This window comes from Balaenoptera physalus, assembly GCF_965194825.1.
Source record: "Balaenoptera physalus genome assembly, chromosome: X".
NCBI lineage: Eukaryota > Metazoa > Chordata > Mammalia > Artiodactyla > Balaenopteridae > Balaenoptera > Balaenoptera physalus.
Genome location: NC_138903.1, coordinates 72,961,632 through 72,988,516, shown reverse-complemented (window position 1 = coordinate 72,988,516; position 26,885 = coordinate 72,961,632). Strand labels below are relative to the sequence as shown.

At 35.3% G+C, this 26,885-nt stretch overlaps 1 protein-coding gene and 1 long non-coding RNA gene across 3 annotated transcripts in view; one reads left to right on the top strand and one right to left on the bottom strand.

Annotated features, from left to right (window-relative positions):
* HDX (highly divergent homeobox) overlaps window positions 1–11,871 on the top strand; it is a 166,238-nt gene extending 154,367 nt beyond the window's left edge. For both annotated transcript variants that reach the window (XM_082447400.1, XM_082447401.1), the window contains 2 exons: window positions 807–929; window positions 5,617–11,871. In XM_082447400.1, coding sequence (XP_082303526.1) covers window positions 807–929; window positions 5,617–5,742 — 249 coding nt within the window. In that variant the 3' untranslated portion in view covers window positions 5,743–11,871. The remainder of the gene's footprint in view (window positions 1–806; window positions 930–5,616) is intronic.
* Window positions 11,872–11,998: 127 nt separating this feature from the next.
* LOC309653138 lies at window positions 11,999–26,591 on the bottom strand. The gene is made up of 2 exons (XR_014259011.1): window positions 24,868–26,591; window positions 11,999–12,202 (listed from the first exon to the last, which is right to left on the bottom strand). It is a non-coding gene; the product is annotated as an uncharacterized lncRNA (long non-coding RNA).
* Window positions 26,592–26,885: the final 294 nt, after the last annotated feature.

The window sequence follows — 26,885 nt, the reverse complement described above, 5'->3', positions numbered from 1 at the left end:
CCACACTTTCTTGACTATTGTAGCTTAAATAGTAAATCTATTCAGAGCAGTTTCATGGCCATTATCTTATTTGAGCCTTATAACCCTCAAGCTAGAATTCCCAAAGACTGCTAGTATTATATCCATTTTATTGATGAGTAAATAGAATCACAGGTTAATTGGCCTGCCCAAGTTTACACAATTATCAGTAGACCTGGCACTAAAATCCTCCCAAAACCTAGTCTATTGTTCTTTTCCTACACAACTAGGAAAAATAGTGGAGACTGGGTTTCAAATTAGTGGTAAATTTGGAGATATTTTCTAAATAACAAACTCTTACGTAAAGGTGGGGGCCTCAGCAAACTACTTAAGACAGTCTTATTAAAAATTTGAGTCCTTTCTTGGTACAAAATGATAACCTCAGTATTTGGCTTTGTGAATGGTACATTCAGCATTACTGCATCTGCTATTGCTCTTTACTTGGGGTTAATTGAGCTCTATTATTAATCCTAATCCAAATGCTAATTAGGTTTAATGTAGGAGGAGTCTTTCCAAGAGGGGAACTGTTTCTTGATTTTTCTCTTACTGGAATTTATTTGATTCGATTTTTGACCTTGCAGATTATTTTCTGTTGGTGATTTGCTTAAAAGGCAGCCTTTGAATAACAGGATAATTTACTTCTGTGCTCTATATTCCTTTATGCTACAATGTTATCTTCTTTATTGTCCCTCTAAGTTGATTGCTTTTTAAAAATTTATTGTACATCAAACATGTACAGTCCTAGGTTTGCATAGAGTAATTGTATTATTCGATGTTTTCTCCTTCAGAATGAAGAAGTCAGATTCATTGAAAATGAGCTAGAGATTCAAAAGCAAAAATATTTTAAACTTCAGACATTTGTAAGAAGCTTGATACTAGCTATAAAAGCTGACGATAAGGAACAACAGCAGGTAAGTGACAGAAGAGAATAGTAAGCTGTAATGTATCATGTTGAAAAGTAGCATGTCACACTTGGGTTCTACATATTTTTTTTTGTTTTTATACCTCATTCTTACTTGGCATCAAGGAAGGATTTGTTACTTTGTGACTTTTTTTAAAGCACAGTTTTATTGAGAAAAAAATACTCAGATTTTGTGTGCTACTTTAGTGGAAAATCAAAATAACTGATTAACATACTTTGTTAATTCCAAGCCACCATTAAGTAGGGAAAACATTTAAAATATTATCTACATAATTATTGACTGTATTCCCCATCTTGTTCATATCATTTCATTTAATTAGTTTTAAAGAAATTCTCAAAATGTTTGTAGAGATGGGGCTACACTAACTGGAGAGGCACATATTTTGGGACCTTTTGTGACTGAAAGAAGTGAGGCATTGGCCTCTCTTCTGGATTTCAGTTACATTCCAGCCCCTACTAGAGTTCACAGGTGTTTGAATGCCTTTTATTTCATGATATGTTATTCATCACTAAAAAAAAGGTGAGATTACTTTGTGAAATTCTTTGTGACCACAGTGCAGCATTCACTTTTCCCAATTTAACGATAGTGTTTGGTTCCTCTACCCCAGCGGTCCCCAATCTTTTTGGCACCAAGGATTGGTTTCATGGAAGACAATTTTTCCACGGACCAGGTTGAGGGGGGGATGGTTCAGGTGGTAATGAGAGCGATGGGGAGCGATGGGGAGATGAGCGGCAGATGAAGCTTCCCTCTCGCACCCGCTGCTCACCTCCTGCTGTGTGGTCCTGTTCCTAATATGTCGAGGACCGGTACCAGTCCGCAGCCTAGGGGTTGAGGACCCCTGCTCTACCCCAAAGATGAAATGCAACATCTTTTGTTTGTCACTGTGGATTTTTGTTTACAAATTTCTCCCAAAGCACATTTTCTGTCTCATTTTTTCAGTTAAAATTTGTGAAATAATGTATTAATCTTGCTAAAAAGGAATATAGAATTATGTTAAATATTCCATTTAATGCTAAATTTGCCTCTGAGTTGTATACTACTATGTTGATTCTTTATCAGAGAAATTCAGTGTAAGTAGTATGTCACACAGGTAACCATTAATTAAGCAGTCTCAGAGTTTTTTATTCAGCTGGAGTACAAACATTTATCCCTTATATTCAAGCAAGACTGCACATACGCAGCCTAACCGAGTTATCTCTAGGGAAAAAGATTAGTGTCTTAGCATCCAACAATTCTCCCTTTTTTATAAGAAAAAAGTCGTTATATATTTCACCAAAGTACTGAACCACAAATTTTAAACTATAAAAGAATTTACTCATGAGGCGTAAACCAGCATGTACATTATGTGTCCAGTTTCATGAATTGTGCTCCCCCCATGCTGTACATACACAGACATCCCAAGACAGCAGTTTTCAGTTACCTTTGCCAGTTTTATTTAAGAATTTTGCTTTACTATGTGAGTTATGCATATTCCATGGCATATTGAAAATGTATTTGTTTTTTAGAACTGAAACTACAGATTTTTAAATAAATAAGGTGGTAGTTTTTTGGGTTTTTTTTAACATCTTTATTGGAGTATAACTGCTTTACAATGGTGTGTTAGTTTCTGCTTTATAACAAAGTGAATCAGCTATACATATACATATATCCCCATATCTCTTCCCTCTTGCGTCTCCCTCCCTCCCACCCTCCCTATCCCACCCCTCTAGATGGTCACAAAGCACCGAGCTGATCTCCCTGTGCTATGCGGCTGCTTCCCACTAGCTATCGGTTTTATATTTAGTAGTGTATATATGTACATGCCACTTGAACGTGGTCCCAAAGGAACTGTAAATTTTAATTAAATAAATGTTAAAAAGAAAAAAAAGCAGAATTAGGTCCAACTATGGGAGTAACTTGGAGTGTGGTCCTGGTCCCAAAAGTCGTAGCATGGTTTGGAATGGTCAGCTTCTTAGCAGTTGTTTATGTCTCTTGATATCAAGGCGTGGCACACAAACTGCACTTTATTTTCTAATTCTAACCTGGCTTTATTCTTTCCCCAAAACCACTAACAAGTAAGAAAAGTACCTATGGTACATTTTATTTTTCTCTTTTTCTTGTACTTTTCCTCTGGTAAAAGGCTGATGAACTAAGATATGAACAAAACATTGGCTGGGGGGAAAGAGAGACAGTTATACAAAAATTATACTGAAAATCATGGCCTATATAATCAGCCCCCAAATAGAAACTACTGATTTTCATAGTTGAGATTGGGTATAATGGATCTCAAAATATGGTCTAAAAATATAGAAGACACCTATAGTAGTCCACAAAAGTTATCCAGGTCATCTCTTAAACTACTGATCTTTATATTATGAAATACTTAGAGGTTTATTTCTGGAAGGAATTAATTTTTATTCTGCCTAATAAAAGAGAACCATATTGCCACTGGTTTCTCATTTTAAAAGCCTGTTTTTCTATTAATCTTGATTTTGGTAAGTTGAGTGAGATGAGTGGTCCACAGAATACTTTGCTCCAATGAAGCAGTCCAGGATTTAAAAATATATGAAAATGTCTGACTGAAATATTAGATTATCCAAATATTTTTTTAATCAATAGCCATTTTAAAATAAAAATAATGTTCCCAGAACTGTGCTAAGTCATTAGTTATGGTCTTTCTTCCCTTGATAATTCACTATGTGATTCTAGCCAGGTCAATTTCCTTTCTTGAACTTCAATTTCTCCACTTTGCAAGGAGAATAAGAATGATTAACATTATGGAACTTGGCATTCACACCCTAGGGCCTAGAATAAGTGTTATAGAGACTGATGATATATTTGGGAAATGCCTTAATCTCTTAGGAAGAGTGACACTAGGTCAGGCTCTGACTGATGAAGAACCTGGAGTGAAGAAAGCTCATTGTGTTCACTTTGGTCTATGAAAAAGACAGTTCTAGCAACTGACACAATCTGAAGATTTGTTCAGTGTGCCAATGTTGCAATCCAGAAAGATACTGAAAAGGAGAATTTTAAAGTGGACTTCATGCATTAGTTGTGCCTTATACTGCCTCAGATATTAAAGTTTTCCTATTTCATACTACACTCATTTTAGTCAACTACATTAAGTGCAATGAGAAAGAAATAAATAGTAGTGCTTCTTTGATTTGAAGGTCTCCCCACTAGAATTTAGAATGTCATTAACTCTGCTCATCTACTTTGACTTTCCAGTACTCTAAGCTATGTTAATTGGAACACTTTTCCCTCTTTAATGGGGCTTCTTCACACTTGCAAAGTGAAATAAATCCAGTGATGTATTTCTCATAAACTATGATCAACCAATATCAGCAAAGTCTTTGTTTCACCTAGACTGGGTTAGTGGTAAACAACTGATCCAGAAGAAAATGGCTCTGTGTCCTATGACTGCAATCTAGAAACCTTAGAGAGTATGTAGTACCTTTAGGTGACTGCTTTGTAAACAGTACTCTCAGTTTCACCAAGAAGTTCATGGACTATTTAATAGCATAAAATAAATAAATAATAAATTTTTGTTCAGAAGGAGTTAGTCTTTCCTTTTGCAGCCTGACAGAAAGCTCTAATCTTTCCTCTTTGCTCTAAGACAAAAACTATAGGATTTATAGCTGTCACTTCTTTTAATAAAGATAATAGGAGAGTAATGTTTTATTTCAACAGTGGATTTCATGTGTTCTCTAACATGCCCTGTTTTTTCCATTCCGTATTTGGGTAGTGGCAAGCTTACATTTGTTCCTGTTCCCTTAATCTTTGTTTACTACTGCACCCAAAGCCCACACTACAAGTAACGTTGTCTAAAAATTGCCGAGATATGCTCCATTCTTTTTGGTATTAGGAGCAGCGAATTAACCATTTAATTTGCAATTTCCGATGGTCAAATGGGCATCAGCACTACCAACCAGATAAAACTTGATTAATTATTTATTTCTCTAGTATGAAAGCATGTTCTGCAACTCCAGATGAAACAATTACACCATGGCACAGTTTAGTTCATGGCTCTTGGCTTATCCTAATTACTCCAGTGGAAAAATGAGCAGCCCTCTAGATGCATCATTACACAGCCAAATTCACTGGTTCAGCAGTGTCTTGGTGAATGCTTGGCCATCTGTAGATACGGACATGGCCTAAGAAAAGAAAAAAAATCACTTGGACTTTTAAATTGTTAAAGTTTAATCTAAAGTAGAATAGCTGAACTTTGTCCCTAACTGCTAAGTTCTTTCTCCCACTGAAGTACAAAATAGTCTTTTGTGAAATGTGTTTTAGTCTAAAGGACACAGCATAACCGAGCAGGACTATTTTAATAAGGAATATAATTTTAAAGCCCTTTAGCAGTGATCATTGAACACTCAAAACTAGTATGAAAATCACTTATCTCAAACACTTCAAAGCATTTGGTTCAGAATAGTTGCTCATTTCTCTCCTTATTTCCCTTTTGTCCAGGGTTCCACACTATATAATCCACACTCTCAAGATCTAGTATTTTGTTACCTCCTTAATAGTGTATGAAGAATTTTTCTCTTAGGTAAGATATTGTATAAGGACCTGAAAGAGAAATGCTCCTTTATTTAAATCTGTAAGAATAAATCAATGTGAAAGGACCACAACTATAAAATTGGAAAAAATATGTCCACATACTAATTCAAAACAATTGATTTTTCTGACTCAGGCACTGCTGTCAGATTTACCTCCTGAATTAGAAGAGATGGATTTCAATCATGCCTCACCGGAGCCTGATGATACCTCATTCAGTGTGTCTTCTTTATCAGAGAAAAATGCCTCAGACAGTTTGTGATTGGGTGGGGGGAGGATATATGATACAGCCTTTTGGCTACCTAACAGGTATGCATTTCAACATAGTTGCATTCTGTTGCCCCGAAATTCTTCAGTTGGAAAAAGATATTGTCGAACAATGTATACTGAAGGATTAACAAGATACAATGGCTGTGGTGCAAAAAGATGTATGTAAAATTTAAAAGCATTGTTTGAGAGTTTTTTCCAAATTGATGGAACTCTGGGAAAAAATGTATTTAATTTTGAGCAGTTTAGCTATGAAATGCATAATGTCTAATTTCTGAAAGGTCTTTTTGGTTTTATAGAAGAATCTTAGTTTTAGTAATAGTTTTGACCAGAGACACAAAAACAAAGATATTTCAACATAGCTTATCAAGTTACTGAAGCTTGATTAGTCTTGTTTATGTAGCCATTACATCTTCTTTCTTCCTCTCTCCTTTTCCTGTCATCCACATACACCTTTATTCAGGAAAGTGGACTGAAAATTGAAAACAAAACCTTCAAAATGTTTTAACCTGGATGAGTCTTGGGATTTATTTTTAAACCCCTATGAGAATTTGACTTAAGTTAATGATTGAAAATTGAAGTGATTACTAGTATGTAATTGTAAATTATTGGTATTCTTCCATTATGTAACCCAAATATTTTTTGGGGGGAAGCATTATGGAAAAGTAATTCATGAACATGAAGTCAAATAAATTATTAAGTGTATAGAACAAAATGTTGTAAAAGATTAATCTTAATGGGAGCTCTTCATTGCTGCAAACGACAAATATTGATAAGATTCACATTCTACTAGTAAATTTGTATAACTGAGTTAGACGAAATGTTGCACAAATATTACAAGTTTATCACCATCACTATAATATTTCTTCAGTTCTTACACTTTATGAAACAAGAAGTCAAGGTAAGCCACTGAGTTTTCTTTGTGTTTTTTTTTTTAATCTAGTCACTTAGCTTTGCCACAAAATTTACCTCATTTCCATGCGAGACTTGTACAGAGTCATCAGCCAAGGATAATATCCAAAAAGAATTATACTACTTTGGTTGTAAATCACAGTCCTCTGAATTTCCTGGATACTATTCTATGAGTACACTCCTAAAATGGGCATGCTACCCAGTTGTTCTATTAGTAGCTACCAGATAGCACCACACTGTAGACAATTTTTTGCAGACCTCCCCTTCCAGGGTACCAGATGGCATTACCATGACCCATAGAAGGGAAAATGCTAGTTTCTCCCTGAGCACACAGTATCACATATTTGTGAGTTGGCAGTGTATTTGTGAGTTGGAATTGTATCACATGATTAAAATACTATCTATACCTAAAAGATTAATGAAGTAACTAGATGGCTCTTTTGGCCATCAAGCTTCTATGTCAGATATTTTTGTAATTTGTAAGTAAAATCAATTTTTATCTTGGAATTCACAGGTACCAACTTATGAATACAAAAATGCAGTCATGAATGTCTTTGACCTTTAAATGTCCCCTCCCACACACACAAATAGGTAAGGTTCATTGATAATCATTCACTTTGTCAGCTATTTGTTTGATTTAATATTGCTGCCATGCTACTGTTATGGTTCTTTGTTAGCAGAAATATTTCAGTGGTTAGGTATGCTCCCTTTTAGCTGAGATCTGTATGGTTCTTCATAAACAATTTTTAGTACTCCTTGTTGACAAGACAAATTCCATTCAGAGAAAAGAGGGCTGAGTAACAGAACCTTGGATATTATGTTTAAATTTATCAGTCACACTAATTCCCCTATGAGATAAAGAGTCTCTATTATATACAGCAAATATAGAAACCATTTCTTGAAGTAACATAAACAAATTCCAGGCCTTCGAGTCTCTCTTAGGATCCTTTTTACTAGTTGTTGAGTTTATCTTTAAATTCTAATTTCTCCTACTTCAATTTAAGCCCCTTATTATTGAGTTCTTGTTACTAAGTAAAGATAGGTGATTCTCTCCTACATCTTTCAACTCTATGGATTACGCTTGTCACACTTCAGTAATTAGTCAATAAATCAAAAAATATTCATTGAACTCCTGCAATAGGGACATTGGATTTCTACTCCTCAGCAAGCCATAAACTTCAAAATAAATTATTTCTTTTCACGTTTTCAGGGATATAAATAAAATTATTTAAGTAGAAATTTTAATAGACTTAAGGATTTTACTAGGTATGGCATAGATGATTCCCTTGTCCCTGTTTAAAGTTCCATTAAAATAGAAACTGCATAAATCATAACAGTACACTTAGGAATCCTTTTGTCTTGACATTTGTGTTTCAGCCCTAAAATTATTCCTTTTACTATCATTGAATGTAAAACATTTCTAAAACGAAATACAGTTTTTCTGTAGCAGGAACCAAAGGAAATAGATGTATCCAGAAAAAAAAAAATCAAAATTGGCAGAATGAAATTATACACCATAGATTTTGAAAATGATGCCAAGGTCAAGTATTAAAAATCTACTTTGAAGAAAACATATTTTCACATGTATAGATTGGAATTGATTTTGAGACATTTTAGAGCAGGAAAGTATCAGTTTATGGACTCCTTTTGTGAACATCATCATGATTGGGAGAAGAAAAACAACTAGTGTTTTTTTTCTTTAGGGCTTTGACACAATAATAAAACAGAACATACTATCTGAAGCCATACTATCTCTCACAAAGACAGATGCCAACATGAAAAAATTTTTTCCTTTTCTTTTAACTATCCTTTGATGTCTGCTTTTGGCCTGTTTCTAAACAGGGAATGTGTATCTAAAAGCAGTTACCAGGACTTCCCTGGCAGTCCAGTGGTTAAGACTCTGAGCTCCCAATGGCTCCGCCAAAAAAAAAAAAAAAAAGAGAGCACTTACCTTTCAAAATGTGTATTAAAAAAAACCCTGAAGTACCTTTCTTATTTCAGCCAAGCTAAAATTAGTCCCAAGAAAATGAGAACTGCAGTTACCCTGGAGAATAGGAAAATTAGCACATGCAAGGAAAACATTGAAGAAATCGGCCTCTTCATGGAACCTAAGGATGTTTTGTTGTAACGTCAGTTATCGACAGAAGGAATTTTGTACTACCATTGAAATCTTGTGATAGAAATGTTTGTTATTGTTGGAGAAGAAAAGGCTGCAGCCCAATTACATCCTAAGCTCTGTATACTACCAAGACCTCAAAAGATGACCAAGAGGTAATTTCTCCAAAGACAGTAACATCTATTTTAAGACATTTTCACAGTCAGCAGTATGTAAGTTTGTAGGAGAAACCGTAAGTGGTATATTTAAAAGAATTCTAGGCTCTAAGATTGACTTTGTTGCCCTTTTTTAGGGAGGAGAGAGCATTCAGCCCATTTCCAAGAATAGTTTCCTCACCTTGGCCTGATAGCTTACGATCATATTTAAGAAGAATTCTGAAAACTCTAACCCCTGTCCTTCCTCCATATTGCAGTGATGGCATACAGGGAATATTGCTTATTTTTTTTAAATATTAGATTTTCATTCAGATCCTAAAAATGCCAAATTCTGATAGATTAGCCTTTTAAGGGAGTTATCAGTACCATGGTGTCTAGATGATGAATAAATGGGTTTATCTTTGAAGTTGGTGTTATCCTTGGCAGACAGCACTGTATCATGCTCTTCACTGAGCTATGCTCTGTGATGTTATAATGGAGGAGCCTACTAACTTGTGAGCCTACAGTCAACATACCATTGCCCGAAACAAACCTTTATTAAGAACAGATTTCCTAAGGGATAAAAGAGAATAAAGTGATATTTTCATGGAAATATATTATGATTGTTCCATTAAAGTGTATACTGAGTATATATTTCTCCACATTGAAATTTTATTTTGCATTAACTTGTTAATTACTTTTAGTAAACTTGTGTCCCATTTTACTGGCACTACCTCTGAAACATACTATCATGTTAAAACCACATCAGACTGTATAATGTGAAATTTTGTAGTGTTTTTATTTAAACTTTTATAGAGGCAATAAATGATTTCCAACTAATAAAGACATCTCTTTCTTGTAATGTTTATTTCTCTTTCTTGTAATATTTATTTTTCTAAGTCTTTGTGTTTTAAGCATTGTTCCCCTTTCACAGATAATTTTTTCCTCCCCAAAATAAGGTTCTGATAAAAAGACCAAACAATGCAGAGAATAATAAGGTATTTCGAGTCAGAAAAGGGAGAACATGGAGCGCTCAAGTGGAAATTTGGTTGATTTCCAAGCTGACATGTGTATCATCTTTAATTGACTTTACATAACAAAGAATTACTCCAACACCAGTGGAATAGAGTGAATATTCAGTAATAGACAACAGATTCAAATGGTTAAAACAGCAAGTAAATCTCCACAGTATAAACAAAGAATGCTATTTTTACAACAGATTTTTTTTAAGTGTCAGTGGTTGCATCTAACTTCTGGCTCTCTTTTTGACACCCGTTGAACAGGTTTTTAGTTTGGGTGAAATACACCCATAATTTTTTGGTTAATGTCTTAATGCCAATTAAAGCTTTTCATGTTATCAAATGTGGGAGGGCATGGGATGAGCTTCAAATAGCACATCAGCAGTTTTCCTTCCCAGTTGATACATTTTCAGGAATGTTGGAAGGACAAAATGTACTTCACATGACCCAAGTCTTTCTCAGATCTGCAAAATCATTGACTTAAGGTGGTGAAATCCTTTGATTTTATAAAAATGAATGGGAGTCATTACAAATATATTTAAAAGACAAGTCGATCGATGAGTATGTCCAAAAAATTGAATGATGTTTTTCACACTCTTTGAGACTAGTCTTTTTATATTTCTTGTTTATATCATATTATAAAAATAATAGATGTTCTTTGCAGACATTTTAGAAAATGTAGCTAATATAAAGACAAAAACACTTGCAATCCCACTCCCCAATAATAATCATTGTTATCATCTTAGTATATTTACTTCATCTTAGTATATTTCATTTCTTGTGCATATTACATATATTCAGCAATAGTGGGATTATACTGATTATGCAGTTATGTGTCCTGCTTTTTCTCTTAACAATGTATTGAGAGCATTTTCCCATGTGACCATTTGTCACCAAGATGTTTTAGTCTCAATTACATTTGGACCTAAAGGGGATTTTTTTTTTTTAATTTACACAGGAAAAAATCAAACCTTCTACTAATGAAAATACATTTATTCTAGAGAATTAACAAGTAGCTGCTTTACATAAATACTATACTTTTTAACTTAAATTTAAAACAAATGACGCTATTAATCTACTTTCACAATAATAAAGTAGCTATATTTTGGCTGCAAGTTACAAGGTACTTCTCCTTGATACTTCTACCTAAGTAATGTTTTTATTACCTATACTAGTAAACTATTCTAAACTCGAAAAATAAAATCATTTTTAGGTATGAAAGGTCTCCTACTGTGTACACCAATATGCACTTGGAGTAATAATTTTTTGAAATCAGTTGGAATGTAATTCCAATTCTTCTCTAAAGAGTAAGACTGTTTCTTTTTATTACAGTATTCTGTTTCAGCCAGTTTTGGAAGTTTGGAAAATGTTACCAATTCTGGATTTTGTTGTGAAATAGCAATCAATATTTATATCTCCATTTTATGATATAATACAATGTATACCAAGACTATCATAATCAAGTACCTCCTCTGTGAGCTAGGCCATGTGAAACTAATATTTCCCAGTACCCAGGTCACTCCCTATTTAAAAGTTACATCTGTAGGGAGGCTTATTAATTCTTTCAAGCTGTTAGGAGACCATTCAATGCAGTGCTTCAATAATGTCAGAACTGGTATCAATAACACTTGTTAACACAGTTCTGAGACCCAGGTCACAGGTTTGACCTCCATTCAGATCAGTTAGCTAATACAAAAGGGAAAAAACCTTCTGCTACAGGGTCACCATGTTCGAATCTTGTCTTGCAGTCTATCAGTAGTCACAGAGCGCCCCGGGGAAGATGTGGGTGGATATAGTCAACCGTATATGTGGCTTAAATGGTATAAAATAATGGATGTTGGGAAGGTTCTCTTGTCCCTACTCACCTCCCATGCCTCTTCTGGAAGTTTATTGGTAGTAATTTACTGGGAATAGTTTGGTATAAAATGTGATCATCTTTGACAAAGATAAGGGGATCTATAAGGTGTTCATACCATAATAGCATTCGCCTAATCAGCTGCATTCTTTTATTTTTTTTTCCAGATTCTCCTGTTCTTTTTTTCAGCTTTATTGAGGTATAATTGACGGACAAAATTGTAAGATTTTTTTTTCACACACACACACTGTATTTTATTTTTACAAGAGATAAATAAACTGACACCAAGCATTGTAAATGGATGACCACAACAAAAGCAATAATGATTGAAATTACCAAACCAAAACACACTCATACTATGTCATAATATTGACATTCAGTCCAGTAATCCTCCACTGTAACAGCTCCTTTACTTTGAACTGAAAATTGATTTGTATATATTTTGCCTCTGAGTCCTTGTGGGATTTTTTTTTTATTCAAACAGAAAGTCACAAAAATTATAATCATCCTCATCAGTTCACTCAGTCCCATGTAATTAATTTTTCTTTTTATCTTGATCTTTTGTTAGCACTTTTATGAATTCATCAGTTTTCCATTAGAGTTCTGAAAATGCTTATTCATTCAGTTCAGCAGTATAGTCAGTTACCAGAAACCTGTACTTGTCAGTCTTTTCCATGAATTCCTTGAAGATGAAACCCCTTTATAGAAACATTTTTGTGAAAGCATCAGAGTACACCCAGAACTGTCTGTAAATGACAAAAGACTTAAAAATGACCACGGTTAAAGATTTCATGAAAGTTCATAATGATGCAATTGACAAGGTAATTTAGTTATTTCTGAGATACACATTTTAAAGTAATAACTAGAATTATGACTAATAACATTATACCAGAACATACAAGATTTTTAGAAATTTCATGTAATGTCTGAAACATTTATACTAACATATTTCCATACAAATAACCCAAAGAAAGTTTAGTATTAGTTGGTTTTTTTTGATTGTTTGTTTTATTATACTACAGGTTCTTATTAGTCATCAATTTTATACATATCAGTGTATACATGTCAGCCCCAATCGCCCAATCCAGCACACCACCATCCCCATCCGACCACGGTTTTCCCCCCTTGGTGTCCATACGTTTGTTCTCTAAATCTGTGTCTCAACTTCTGCCCTGCAAACCCGTTCATCTGTACGATTTTTCTAGGTTCCACATACATGCGTTAATATACGATATTTGTTTTTCTCTTTCTGACGTATTTCACTCTGTGTGACAGTCTCTAGATCCATCCACGTCTCAACAAATGACTGAATTTTGTTCCGTTTTATGGCTGAGTAATATTCCATTGTATATATGTACCACAACTTCTTTATCCATTCATCTGTCAATGGGCATTTAGGTTGCTTCCATGACCTGGCTATTGTAAATAGTGCTGCAATGAACATTGGGGTGCATGTATCTTTTTGAATTATGGTTTGCTCTGGGTATATGCCCAGTAGTGGGATTGCTGGATCATATGGTAATTCTATTTTTAGTTTTTTAAGGAACCTCCGTACTGTTCTCCATAGTGGTTGTATCAATTTACATTCCCACCAACAGGGCAAGAGTGTTCCCTTTTCTCCACACCTTCTCCAGCATTTGTTGTTTTTAGACTTTCTGATGATGCCCATTCTAACTGGTGTGAGGTGATACCTCATTGTAGTTTTGATTTGCATTTCTCTAATAATTAGTGATGTTGAGCAGCTTTTCATGTGCTTCTTGGCCATTTGTATGTCTTCTTTGCAGAAATGTCTTTTTAGGTCTTCTGACCATTTTTGGATTGGGTTGTTTGTTTCTTTAATATTGAGCTGCATGAGCTGTTTATATATTTTGGAGATTAATCCTTTGTCCGTTGATTCATTTGCAAATATTTTCTCCCATTCTGAGGGTTGTCTTTTCATCTTGTTTATGGTTTCCTTTGCTGTGCAAAAGCTTTGAAGTTTCATTAGGTCCCATTTGTTTTTTTTTGTTTTTATTTCCATTACTCTAGGGGGTGGATCAAAAAAGATCTTGTTGTGATTTATGTCAAAGAGTGTTCTTCCTATGTTTTACTCTAAGAGTTTTACAGTGTCCGGTCTTACATTTAGTTCTCGAATCCATTTTGAGTTTTTTTTGTGTATGGTGTTAGGGAGTGTTCTAATTTCATTCTTTTACATGTAGCTGTCCAGTTTTCCCAGCTCCACTTATTGAAGAGACTGTCTTTTCTCCATTGTATATCTTTGCCTCCTTTGTCATAGCTTAGTTGACCATAGGTGTGTGGGTTTATCTCTGAGCTTTCTATCTTGTTCCATTGATCTGTGTTTCTGTTTTTGTGCCAGTACCATATTGTCTTGATTACTGTAGCTTTGTAGTATAGTCTGAAGTCAGGGAGTCTGATTCCTCCAGGTCCTTTTTTTTCCCTTAAGACCGCTTTGGCTATTCGGGTTCTTTTGTGTCTCCATCCAAATTTTAAGATGATTTGTTCTAGTTCCGTAAAAAATGCCATTGGTAGTTTGATAGGGATTGCATTGAATCTGTAGATTGCTTTGGGTAGTATACTCATTTTCACAATACTGATTCTTCCAATCCAAGAACATGGGGTATCTCTCCATCTGTTGGTATCATCTTTAATTTCTTTCATCAGTGTCTTATAGTTTTCTGCATACAGGTCTTTTGTTTCCCTAGTTAGGTTTATACCTAGGTATTTTATTCTTTTTGTTGCAATGGTAAATGGGAGTGTTTCAATAATTTCTCTTTCAGATTTTTCAACATTAGTGTATAGGAATGCAAGAGATTTCTGTGCATTAATTTTGTATCCTGCAACATTACCAAATTCATTGATCAGCTCTAGTAGTTTTCTGGTGGCATTTTTAGGATTCTCTATATATAGTATCATGTCCTCTGCAAACAGTGACAGTTTTACATCTTCTTTTCCAATTTGTTTTTCTTTTATTTGTTTTTCTTCTCTGATTTCCATGGCTAGGACTTCAAAAACTATGTTGAATAATAGTGGTGAGAGTGTACATCCTTGTCTTTTTCCTGATCTTAGAGGAAATGTTTTCAGTTTTTCACCATTGAGAATGATGTTTGCTGTGGGTTTGTCATATATGGCGTTTGTTATGTTGAGGTAGGTTACCTCTATGCCCACTTTCTGAAGAGATTTTATCATAAATGGGTGTTGAATGTTGTCAAATGGTTTTTCTGCATCTATTGAGATGACCATATGGTTTTTATTCTTCAATTTGTTAATATGGTGTATCACATTGTTGATTTGCATATATTGAAGAATACTTGCATCCCTGGGATAAATCCCACTTGATCATGGTGTATGATCCTTTTAATGTGTTGTTGGATTCTGTTTGCTAGTATTTTGTTGAGGAGTTTTGCATTATATGCATCAGTGATATTGGTCTGTAATTTTCTTTTTTTGTAGTATCTTTGTCTGGTTTTCGTATCAGGGTGATGGTGGCCTCATAGAATGAGTTTGGGAGTGTTCCTTCCTCTGCAATTTTTTGGAAGAGTTTGAGAAGGATGGGTTTTAGCTATTCTCTAAATGTTTGATAGAATTCACCTGTGAAGCCATCTGGTCCTGGACTTTTGTGTGTTGGAAGATTTTTAATCACAGTTTCAATTTCATTACTTGTGATTGGTCTGTTCATATTTTCTGTTTCTTCCTGGTTCAGTCTTGGAAGGTTATACCTTTCTAAAAATTTGTCCATTTCTTCCAGGTTGTCCATTTTCTTGTCATAGAGTTGCTTGTAGTAGTCTCTTAGGATGCTTTGTATTTCTGCGGTGTCTGTTGTAACTTCTCCTTTGTCATTTCTAATTTTATTGATTTGAGTCCTCTGCCTCTTTTTCTTGATGAGTCTGGTTAATGGTTTATCAATTTTGTTTATTTTCTCAAAGAACCAGCTTTTAGTTTTATTGATCTTTGCTATTGTTTTCTTTGTTTCTATTTCTTTTATTTCTGCTCTGATCTTTATGATTTCTTTCCTTCTGCTAACTTTGTTTTTTGTTTGTTCTTCTTTCTCTAGTTCCTTTACTTGTAAGGTTAGATTTTTTACTTGAAATTTTCTTGTTTCTTGAGGTAGGCTTGTATAGCTATAAACTTCCCTCTTAGAACTGCTTTTGCTGCATCCCATAGGTTTTGGATTGTCGTGTTTTCATTGTCAACTGTCTCTAGGTATTTTCTGATTTCCTCTTTGATTTCCTCAGTGATCTCTTGATTATTTAGTAAAGTATTGTTTAGCCTTCATGTGTTTGTGTTTTTTACATTTTTTTGCCCTGTAATTCATTTCTAATCTCATAGCGTTGTGGTCAGAAAGGATGCTTGATATGATTTCAATTTTCTTAAATTTACTGAGGCTTGATTTGTGACCCAAGATGTGATGTATCCTGGAGAATGTTCCATGCGCACTTGAGAAGAAAGTGTAATCTGCTGTTTTTGGATGGAATGTCCTATAAATATCAATTAAATCTATCTGGTCTATTGTGTCATTTAAAGCTTCTTTTTCCTTATTTATTTTCATTTTGGATTATCTGTCCATTGGTGTAAGTGAGGTGTTAAAGTCCCCCACTATTATTGTGTTACTTTCGATTTCCTCTTTTATAATCAGCTGCCTTCTTTACAACATTGGGTGAAGAAGATCAGGGCACTGAGAGCAAGATAGGTGGGGAAGTGGGCAATTAAAACCAGAGAGGGATAAATACCTCTAGAACCTCTAGAAGTCTTGAGGGAGGCATAACAATGGAGGGCCCTAAGTGTCTGGTGGGCAGGAAAGAGGGAATTCTAGGCTCTAAAATATAGAAGGTTAAATGTAGGTAGAGTATTATAGTGCAGGGGTTAGGATAGAATATTGTAGGAGTTAAGTTATGGGGTCAAATCTGAGTTTTATACTTGGAAAAGTTATTTGAACTCTCTGTGTTTAAGTTTCTTTGCAAAATGTGAATAATTATAATACCTATCTCATTGGGTTGTTGTGAGGAATATGACAACCTACCATAAAGTGCTTAGCACAGAGCCTAGCACACAGTAAGTGCTCAGTAAATGTTAGCCAATGCTATTATTATTACTTACAGAAAGGAAATTGAGGGGATCCAAATATAATACCCAACTACCAATTTTACCCTGGACAAAAATGGCTCAAAACAAACATCTAGGAGGATCAAAACACAATTCAAAACAATTTCACCTATATTTAGTTTCTTACTAGCAGGGTTGTCACATTCAATGGATGGCACAGTTTATTGGTAGTGCCCTCAGTATTCTTCTTACTGCCTTAAAGAGTTAAGAGCCCTTCCTCTCTATCAAAGAGCTGCCGTGGGAACTGGGGCAAATCAGACTTATCTTGCATTGAATAAAATATTGATTTCAGATAACATATTTCATCCAGTTTCATTGATCTGTTATCTGTATGTGTACAGTTTTATAATCTTACATGAGGCAAACTCGTTGTGGAAAATGATATTTCTTTAAACATTCATTTGACTGTTTATACACCAAGTGCTGGTCTCCAGCTTAATGTGTATGTATATGCAGGTGAATTTCTGACAGATTTTTGAAATTATCTGCAGAAATTTTAGATTACTTGCCTTTTTGTGGTTTTTCTTCCGTTTCTAATCAAGTGAACCCAGGAACAAATCACTGATACATGCAACAACTTGGATGAACCTCAAAGACATTATGCTATGTAAAAATAAACCAGACACAAAAGGCTACATACTGTATTCTATTTATATGAAATTCTGGGAAAGAAAAAACTATAGAAACAGAAATCAGATCAGTGGTTACCAGGGATTGGGGTAGGTGCAGGACTTAGACCGCAAGCTGGCACAAGGGAATTTTTTAGAGCAATAGAAAAAAAAAGTGAATTCTAGCCAGTTATTACTGGTTTTGGAATACATTAACTTGTTTTGTTCAAGCACATGTTATTTATCATTTGAAAACACATTATGGTTTTTCTAACTACATTTTCTATATTTACAGGCAGGTTTCCTTCCAGTCTATTCATGGGCACACATTTTGCTTTCTAAGGAAAGGTTATTCTTTCTAATCAAATGCCATTTGAAAATACTTAGTTCACCCCTGTGTCAAGGATTGTACAACCTGTATCTTCACTGGCACACTGGGTCAGAGGAAAGGGCTGTTTACCTTCCCTAAGGCTGGTTACTAGATGCAAGGCTCTTTTACTAAATCTATTAATATAGGTGCTGGAGAAATTAGATAAATATTTCAATGGATTTATTTTATTATATGGCCTTATAAATTTTTATATTCATATCTCATTTTTAAAGCATTAACACACATCTTAACTGGAAAACCGGCAACAACAGCAATAACAAAATTTCAGACATAAAAAGAAAGAGACCTCGGGTTCACTAGGATAAGATATATTGACCCATTTGGATACAAATGCTTGCTGGAAACCAGGAAGGAAAAAAAAAGCCTAGGTAAAGGAATTTAGAAAACCTTAGAACCAAGACAATATCAAGGTCAAAATGTAATAAAGCTACTTATCCAATAATTAATGTTCCTCCTCATCCTAATTTGAAACTCATAATATTCTGGGCTTTTATCCCCCCACTCTTTTTGGTACTTTTCTAGTACCAGCATTTTTAGTAGAAGGGGCTGAAATTCTTGAGATGGAAAGTTCCTGGATCTTAAAACCTATGCCCCAGCCTCTCTTTTCTCCAGTAAGATACATTGTAGTGTGGTAGAAAAGAAAGATCACTGGTTATGTGATTTTGCTCAAGCTGTAAATTCTTTAAGCCTCAATTTCTTCATCTATGAAATGGAAATAATATGTGTTCTGATTGCCTCTCACAGTGGTTGTGAAAATCATGAACTAGTTTTAAAAGCACTTTACAACTTACAAAGCAATACAGAAAAAAGATTACCATCTATTAATACTCATTGATTGCCTATATATTCAACATTATATAGGCTCTGGGGGCCATATGGAAAGCATTTTCACTGGCTTCCAGGAGCTTGGTGTACTTTCAAAACTTATGCTTAAACAGATAAAATGTAACATACAAGGCAACATACAATTGAGTGTTAAATGTCATGGTGTGGTTACTAAGAGGTTGGTGAGGAGTTGTTTGGAGGGGACCTAAATCAGGGGCAGTTGTCAAAAGAAGCTTTGTGTAAGAGGGTAAGTTTGAGCTGATTGGATCCAGCCAAGAATTCATCCCTTATGGCCACCAAAAGATGATGTGGGGAAAAATACATGATTTGTCTTCATGGGTTTAAAGATAGCTCCCAAACATTTTCCTAGCTTTCATTAAGGCATTGTTCATTACATATCTGTCACCTGAGAACTTATTCAATTCCAGTTTGAACATGTTTATATTTTCTCTTTTCATTCACATAATTGATATTGAATCCATATTATGTGCCAGGAATTGTGCTGGATGCTAGGTTCTATGACCTCCCGGAACAAGTTCAATTAATTTAATGTCCTCTGTGTAGATTCATACAATGTTAGGGCTGAAGACCTTAGTTCCTCTGGATCAAATCTCTCACTGTAAAAAGAAGGAAAATGGGGCTCATAGAGATGACATCACTTAGCCAAGATCTCACAGATCATAAAAGGCGAAGCTAGAACTAGACCCTAGGTCTCCTCCTACCCAGATCAGTATGTTTTCCATCATACTAGATTATAGAATAGTACCTTATTTTACTGATTCTAAACTACCTCTTTAAAACAATGGTTCTCAAAGTTAAAGTTGCATAAGAATCATAGGGGAGGGAGTTGTTTAAAATGCAAGTTCTTAGGACTCATAGCCAGAGATTCTAGAAACCTGAGACTTGGGGTTTTGGTTTGTTTGGGGTTTTGTTGTTGTTGTTTGTTTGTTTTGCTTTTTTACTTTCTTTTGACCTTGTCATTTACCCAAGTGATTGCGATGTAGTGGCCCTCAGCTCACACTTGGAGAAACTCTGTATTAAAGTTTTAAGTAATGACTATACATAGTTTCATTGTTCTGTGATTTGCTGTTACTCATTAATAATCTTCATAATTTTAAGGACTTCATTGATCTGTATCAGCCTTGGTCTTTGCATATATAAAAAGCCTACACTTTAAGTTCTTTTCTTACATTGAAGTCTTCCATAGCCTTGAAATTTTTAGTTCCTTCATCATAGAATAAGAAGTGACTACCTCATACCCTTACTACCACAGCAGTGGCCCCAGACTGAGTTGGTTGTTCATGAATCAATACCTGTCTGGGGTTTTCAGAAAATTAGAAAGGATTCTATGTTAGAGCAGAACAACTGGTGCCTAGTGCAGACCCTAAAACCATGTCTCGATGACAACAGATGTAGGCTTCTAAGGAAGATGTAGACCTCTAAGGTCACAGTAAAAGTCTATCTAAAGCAACACACATACACACACATAACACACATAACAATTCACAAATAGGAATGGCACCAACTGATGGATCAGATTCTAGGAAAATAATTGGGTCACCTGTTGCTAGTGGGTGGGACAACTATGTGTGAAAATATCATTAATGTTGGTGTCTCTGTCTCCCTCTCTCTGGACCTTTTTTACCTCCTCCTTCTATGAACTTAAGAGTGTCAAAAGGCATGGTCCACTGATGCCTGCTCACCTCTTCTCAAGCACATCTTTTCAGTATGCTATACTATGCAGCCAGCTGGTGGCTGATCTGACTGATTTGGGCTCAGGAAAAATACCCCTGTTAAGTTCCCAGTCTAAACTTGTTTTCCAATAATTTTTACACTAATCTCAGCACTAGGTTTTTACAAACCCAGTTAATAATACAGTCACACTTTACTTTCTCATTTACCATTGTTTCTCATGTAATCTCTCTTTCAGTGACCTCAAAGTGGGGAAAGGGTGATTGGTGTGGTAGAGTTTGGATATTCTTGAGTCTCCATAGCACTCCAAAGCCTAACAGTAGCAGAGAAATATTTTAAGACTGAATATCATTGAACTTTTTTATCATGAGGAAAGTAAGTTGCCCAAGGTCCAAGAGTTACATAAGAACTCAGGAGCCAGGATAGAACCCAGGAATCTTGTGTTCACTGTCTTATACCGTTTGTACCAAACAATTACATACTAAGCGGCTACTTGAGGTTACCTATTCCCAGAGTTAGTAGTTCTTGTGTGTGTGTGTGTGTGTGTGTTTTACACTTCCCAGAAACAAAATGGAATCACAATATTCAATATTTAGCAAGCAGACTTTCTCACATTTTATCTTAAGGGCTGGAGGTTTTGTCTTTCACCAATATCTAATCAAAAAATTGTGGTGGGGGCTTCCCTGGTGGCGCAGTGGTTGAGAGTCTGCCTGCCAATGCAGGGGACACGGGTTTGAGCCCTGGTCTGGGAAGATCCCACATGCCACAGAGCAACTAGGCCCGTGAGCCACAATTACTGAGCCTGTGCGTCTGGAGCCTGTGCTCCGCAACAAGAGAGGCCGCGACAGTGAGAGGCCGGCACACTGCGATGAAGAGTGGCCCCCACTTGCCGCAACTAGAGAAAGCCCTCGCACAGAAACGAAGACCCAACGCAGCCATAAATAAATAAATAAATAAATAAACCCAAAGTTTAAAAAAAAAAAAAAAGTTGTGCCATTTAAAAAAAAAAATTGTGGTGACCATATATCTAATTTTAAGAATGAATACAGTACTCTATATACAATAGTCACCCAAATATGCTTGTTGATAGTGATATCTTATTCTAAAAATACTAATCCTATGGACAAAATCCACTGGGTCAATTTCAGTATAGAGCCTCAGACTAGAAAGACACTTTGAACAACACCAGATCAATTTTAAAGCCAACAAAGATCCTTTAAAATATCAATGGCATATAGTCCTCCAGATTCTACTTGGACACTTCTAGTGATCTCTCCTTAAAAAGACAGTCTAAAAAAAAAATAAAAAAAAAAATAAAAAAAAAAGACAGTCTATTCCATTGTGACATCCTTCAAGCATTCTAAAGAATTAAATTCAGACTTTTTATAACTTCTACCTATCGATCCAAATTTTGCCCTCTTAATTGACACAGAGCAATTCTCCATTTTGTATATAAAATCCCTGTAAATACTTGAATCCAATAAGCATGGCCTCTCTCTCCATCCACAACTCAAATTTTCATCCCTAAAAAGCATTTTCCCATGTCAAACAGCCATAGCAATTTCCAACAATTCCACATTTGACTTCATAACCAAACTCAAAGCCAACCTGGTCACTCTCCTGTAGAATATCTGAGATTGTTGCACCTGGAAAGAAATAAAATTCCAGTTGCAATATAGTCAGTCAGGAGTAAAGTAGAGCTACTAATGGCATTGCTCTGGATTTCTATATAGTTAAAGAAGCCTGAGCTACATACTAGAAAAGCTAAAATATTGAAACCATACTAAAGAAGCTCTGACATCTTTTACTTTATTCAAATTAGCATCCTATTGAAATTTGGAGATCTGTACAACTAATAACATGTTTAGGAATGGCCAACTATAGTCATTTACATCCCTTAAAAATCTCTAAATTGCTGAGCAAAGAAATATTCTGCTTCCTGAATTCTTAACAATTGATCTTAAAAAAAAAAGAACAAAGTCTTCTATTTTCAGGTGACATTAATTATGCCTTCCTCTATGTCTGTGTTATGAAACAACATATGATTGATCACAACTGTACTTGAACTTTCTGCACAGTTGCAGAAAGGTTAATATAAAATAGACCTTCTTATACAGTGTGCAAATTGCCTTTAGAAAGATGGAGGTTTTAAGAACATGACTATTCCCAAAAGGGAATAAAGAGTAAAGAGTAAATTTTCAACACTTTTGTTATGCAGGCTAAACCACAAGATTACAAAATTACTAATAAAGAAGAAAATTAAACTATTAGCAGTAATTAGTAGTTATCAGAGCTGTTTCTAGAAGAGTATGGACTATCTCTAAGAGATAGTGATAATATTGGGAGTAGTGATGGTGCATATTATTGTACAGTTTCCACACTGTACCTATGTACTCAGGCAAGGGATAAAATGGGTGCTGAAATGCAATTTGTGCACCTCTTGTTAAGACTTGCAACCTCAGAATGGAAGGAAGACTAAAAGCGGCACCCTTTTAAAATTCACCAGGTCAGAGGAGACACTGTTTTGTAATGTTGATCTTAAACAAATAGACTGTCAGTTATTACTCCAGCAAAAGTGGGCTTATTTGGGATTAGCAAATAATTGCAATTTGGGGTCTGCAACCATGGCAAGCCACATGCAAGTCCCCACACAGCAAGCAAACGAGAACGTTTTTAAAGAGGGGAAAAGGGAGATAGCTTCAACCACCAGAGGGCAGACAGCAGAAGCAAGAAAAACTACAATCCTGCAGCCTGTGGACCAAAAACCACAGTTACAGAAAGATAGAGAAGATGAAAAGGCAGAGGGCTATGTACCAGATGAAGGAACAAGAAAAAACCCCAGAAAAACAACTAAGTGAAGTGGAGATAGGCAACCTTCCAGAAAAAGAATTCAGAATAATGATAGTGAAGATGATCCAGGACCTCGGAATAAGAATGGAGGCAAAGATTGAGAAGATGCAAGAAATGATTAACAAAGACCTAGAAGAATTAAAGAACAAACAAACAGAGATGACCAATACAATAACTGAAATGAAAACTACACTAGAAGGAATCAATAGCAGAATAACTGAGGCAGAAGAACGGATAAGTGACCTGGAAGACAGAATGGTGGAATTCACTGCTGAGGAACAGACTAAAGAAAAAAGAATGAAAAGAAATGAAGGCAGCCTAAGAGACCTCTGGGACAACATTAAAAGCAACCACATTCGCATTATAGGGGTCCCAGAAGGAGAAGAGAGAGAGAAAGGACCAGAGAAAGTATTTGAAGAGATTATAGTCGAAAACTTCCCTAACATGGGAAAGGAAATAGCCACCCAAGTCCAGGAAGCGCAGAGAGTCCCATACAGAATATAGCCAAGGAGAAACAAGCCGAGACACATAGTAATCAAAATGGCAAAAATTAAAGACAAAGAAAAATGATTGAAAGCAGCAAGGGAAAAACGACAAATAACATACAAGGGAACTCCCATAAGGTTAACAGCTGATTTCTCAGCAGAAACTCTACAAGCCAGAAGGGAGTGGCATGATATACTTAAAGCGATGAAAGGGAAGAACCTACAACCAAGACTACTCTACACGGCAAGGATCTCATTTATATTTGATAGCGAAATCAAAAGCTTTACAGACAAGCAAAAGCTACGAGAATTCAGCACCAGCAAACCAGCTCTACAACAAATGCTAAAGGAACTTCTCTAAGTGGGAAACACAAGAGAAGAAAAGGACCTACAAAAACAAACCCAAAACAATTAAGAAAATGGTCATAGGAACATACATATCGATAATTACCTTAAACGTGAATGGATTAAATGCTCCAACCAAAAGACATAGACTGGCTGCATGGATACAAAAACAAGACCCATATATATGCTGTCTACAAGAGACCCACGTTAGACCTAGGGACACATAAAGACTGAAAGTGAGGGGATGGAAAAAGATATTCCATGCAAATGGAAATCAAAAGAAAGCTGGAGTAGCTATACTCATATCAGATAAAATAGACTTTAAAATAAAGAATGTTACAAGAGACAAGGAAGGACACTACATAATGATCCAGGGATCAATCCAAGAAGAAGATATAACAATTATAAATATATATGCACCCAACATAGGAGCACCTCAATACATAAGGCAACTGCTAACAGCTATAAAAGAGGAAATCGACAGTAACACAATAATAGTGGGGAACTTTAACACCTCACTTACACCAATGGACAGATCATCCAAAATGAAAATAAATAAGGAAAGAGAAGCTTTAAATGACACAATAGACCAGATAGATTTAATTGATATCTATAGGACATTCCATCCAAAAACAGCAGATTACACGTTCTTCTCAAGTTCGCACGGAACATTCTCCAGAATAGATCACATCGTGGGTCACAAATCAAGCCTCAGTAAATTTAAGAAAATTGAAATCATATCAAGCATCTTTTCTGACCACAACACTATGAGATTAGAGATGAATTACAGGGAAAAAACGTAAAAAACACAAACACATGGAGGCTAAACAATACATTACTAAATAACCAAGAGATCACTGAAGAAATCAAAGAGGAAATCAAAAAATACCTAGAGACAAATGACAATAAAAACACGACGACCCAAAACCTATGGGATGCAGCGAAAGCAGTTCTAAGAGGGAAGTTTATAGCTATACAAGCCTACCTAAAGAAACAAGAAAAGTCTCAAGTAAACAACCTAAACTTACACCTAAAGAAACTAGAGAAAGAAGAACAAACAAAACCCAAAGTTAGCAGGAGGAAAGAAATCATAAAGATCAGAGCAGAAATAAATGAAATAGAAACAAAGAAAACAATAGCAAAGATCAATAAAACTAAAAGTTGGTTCTTTGAGAAGATAAACAAAATTGATAAGCCATTAGCCAGACTCATCAAGAAAAAGGGGGAGAGGACTCAAATCAATAAAATCAGAAATGAAAAAGGAGAAGTTACAACAGACACCGCAGAAATACAAAGCATCCTAAGAGACTACTACAAGCAACTTTATGCCAATAAAATGGACAACCTGGAAGAAATGGACAACTTCTTAGAAAGGTATAACCTTCCAAGACTGAACCAGGAAGAAACAGAAAATATGAACAGACCAATCACAAGTAATGAAATTGAAACTGTGATTAAAAATCTTCCAACACACAAAAGTCCAGGACCAGATGGCTTCACAGGTGAATTCTATCAAACATTTAGAGAATAGCTAAAACCCATCCTTCTCAAACTCTTCCAAAAAATTGCAGAGGAAGGAACACTCCCAAACTCATTCTATGAGGCCACCATCACCCTGATACGAAAACCAGACAAAGATACTACAAAAAAAGAAAATTACAGACCAATATCACTGATGCATATAATGCAAAACTCCTCAACAAAATACTAGCAAACAGAATCCAACAACACATTAAAAGGATCATACACCATGATCAAGTGGGATTTATCCCAGGGATGCAAGTATTCTTCAATATATGCAAATCAACAATGTGATACACCATATTAACAAATTGAAGAATAAAAACCATATGGTCATCTCAATAGATGCAGAAAAAGCTTTTGACAACATTCAACACCCATTTATGATAAAAACTCTCCAGAAAGTGGACATAGAGGGAACCTACCTCAACATAATAAAGGCCATATATGACAAACCCACAGCAAACATCATTCTCAATGGTGAAAAACTGAAAGCATTTCCTCTAAGATCAGGAACGAGACAAGGATGTCCACTCTCACCACTATTATTCAACATAGTTCTGGAAGTCCTAGCCACGGCAATCAGAGAAGAAAAAGAAATAAAAGGAATACAAATTGGAAAAGAAGAAGTAAAACTGTCACTGTTTGCGGATGACATGATACTATACATAGAGAATCCTAAAACTGCCACCAGAAAACTGCTAGAGCTAATTAATGAATATGGTAAAGCTGCAGGATACAAAATTAATGCACAGAAATCTCTTGCATTCCTATACACTAATGATGAAAAATCTGAAAGAGAAATTATGGAAACACTCCCATTTACCATTGCAACAAAAAGAATAAAATACCTAGGAATAAACCTACCTAGGGAGACAAAAGACCTGTATGCAGAAAACTATAAGACACTGATGAAAGAAATTAAAGATGATACCAACAGATGGAGAGACACCCCATGTTCTTGGATTGGAAGAATCAACATTGTGAAAATGAGTATACTATCCAAAGCAATCTACAGATTCAATGCAATCCCTATCAAATTACCAATGGCATTTTTTACAGAGCTAGAACAAATCATCTTAAAATTTGTATGGAGACACAAAAGACCCCGAATAGCCAAAGCAGTCTTGAGGGAAAAAAATGGAGCTGGAGGAATCAGACTCCCTGACTTCAGACTATACTACAAAGCTACAGTAATCAAGACAATATGGTACTGGCACAAAAACAGAAATATACATCAATGGAACAAGATAGAAAGCCCAGAGATTAACCCACGCACCTATGG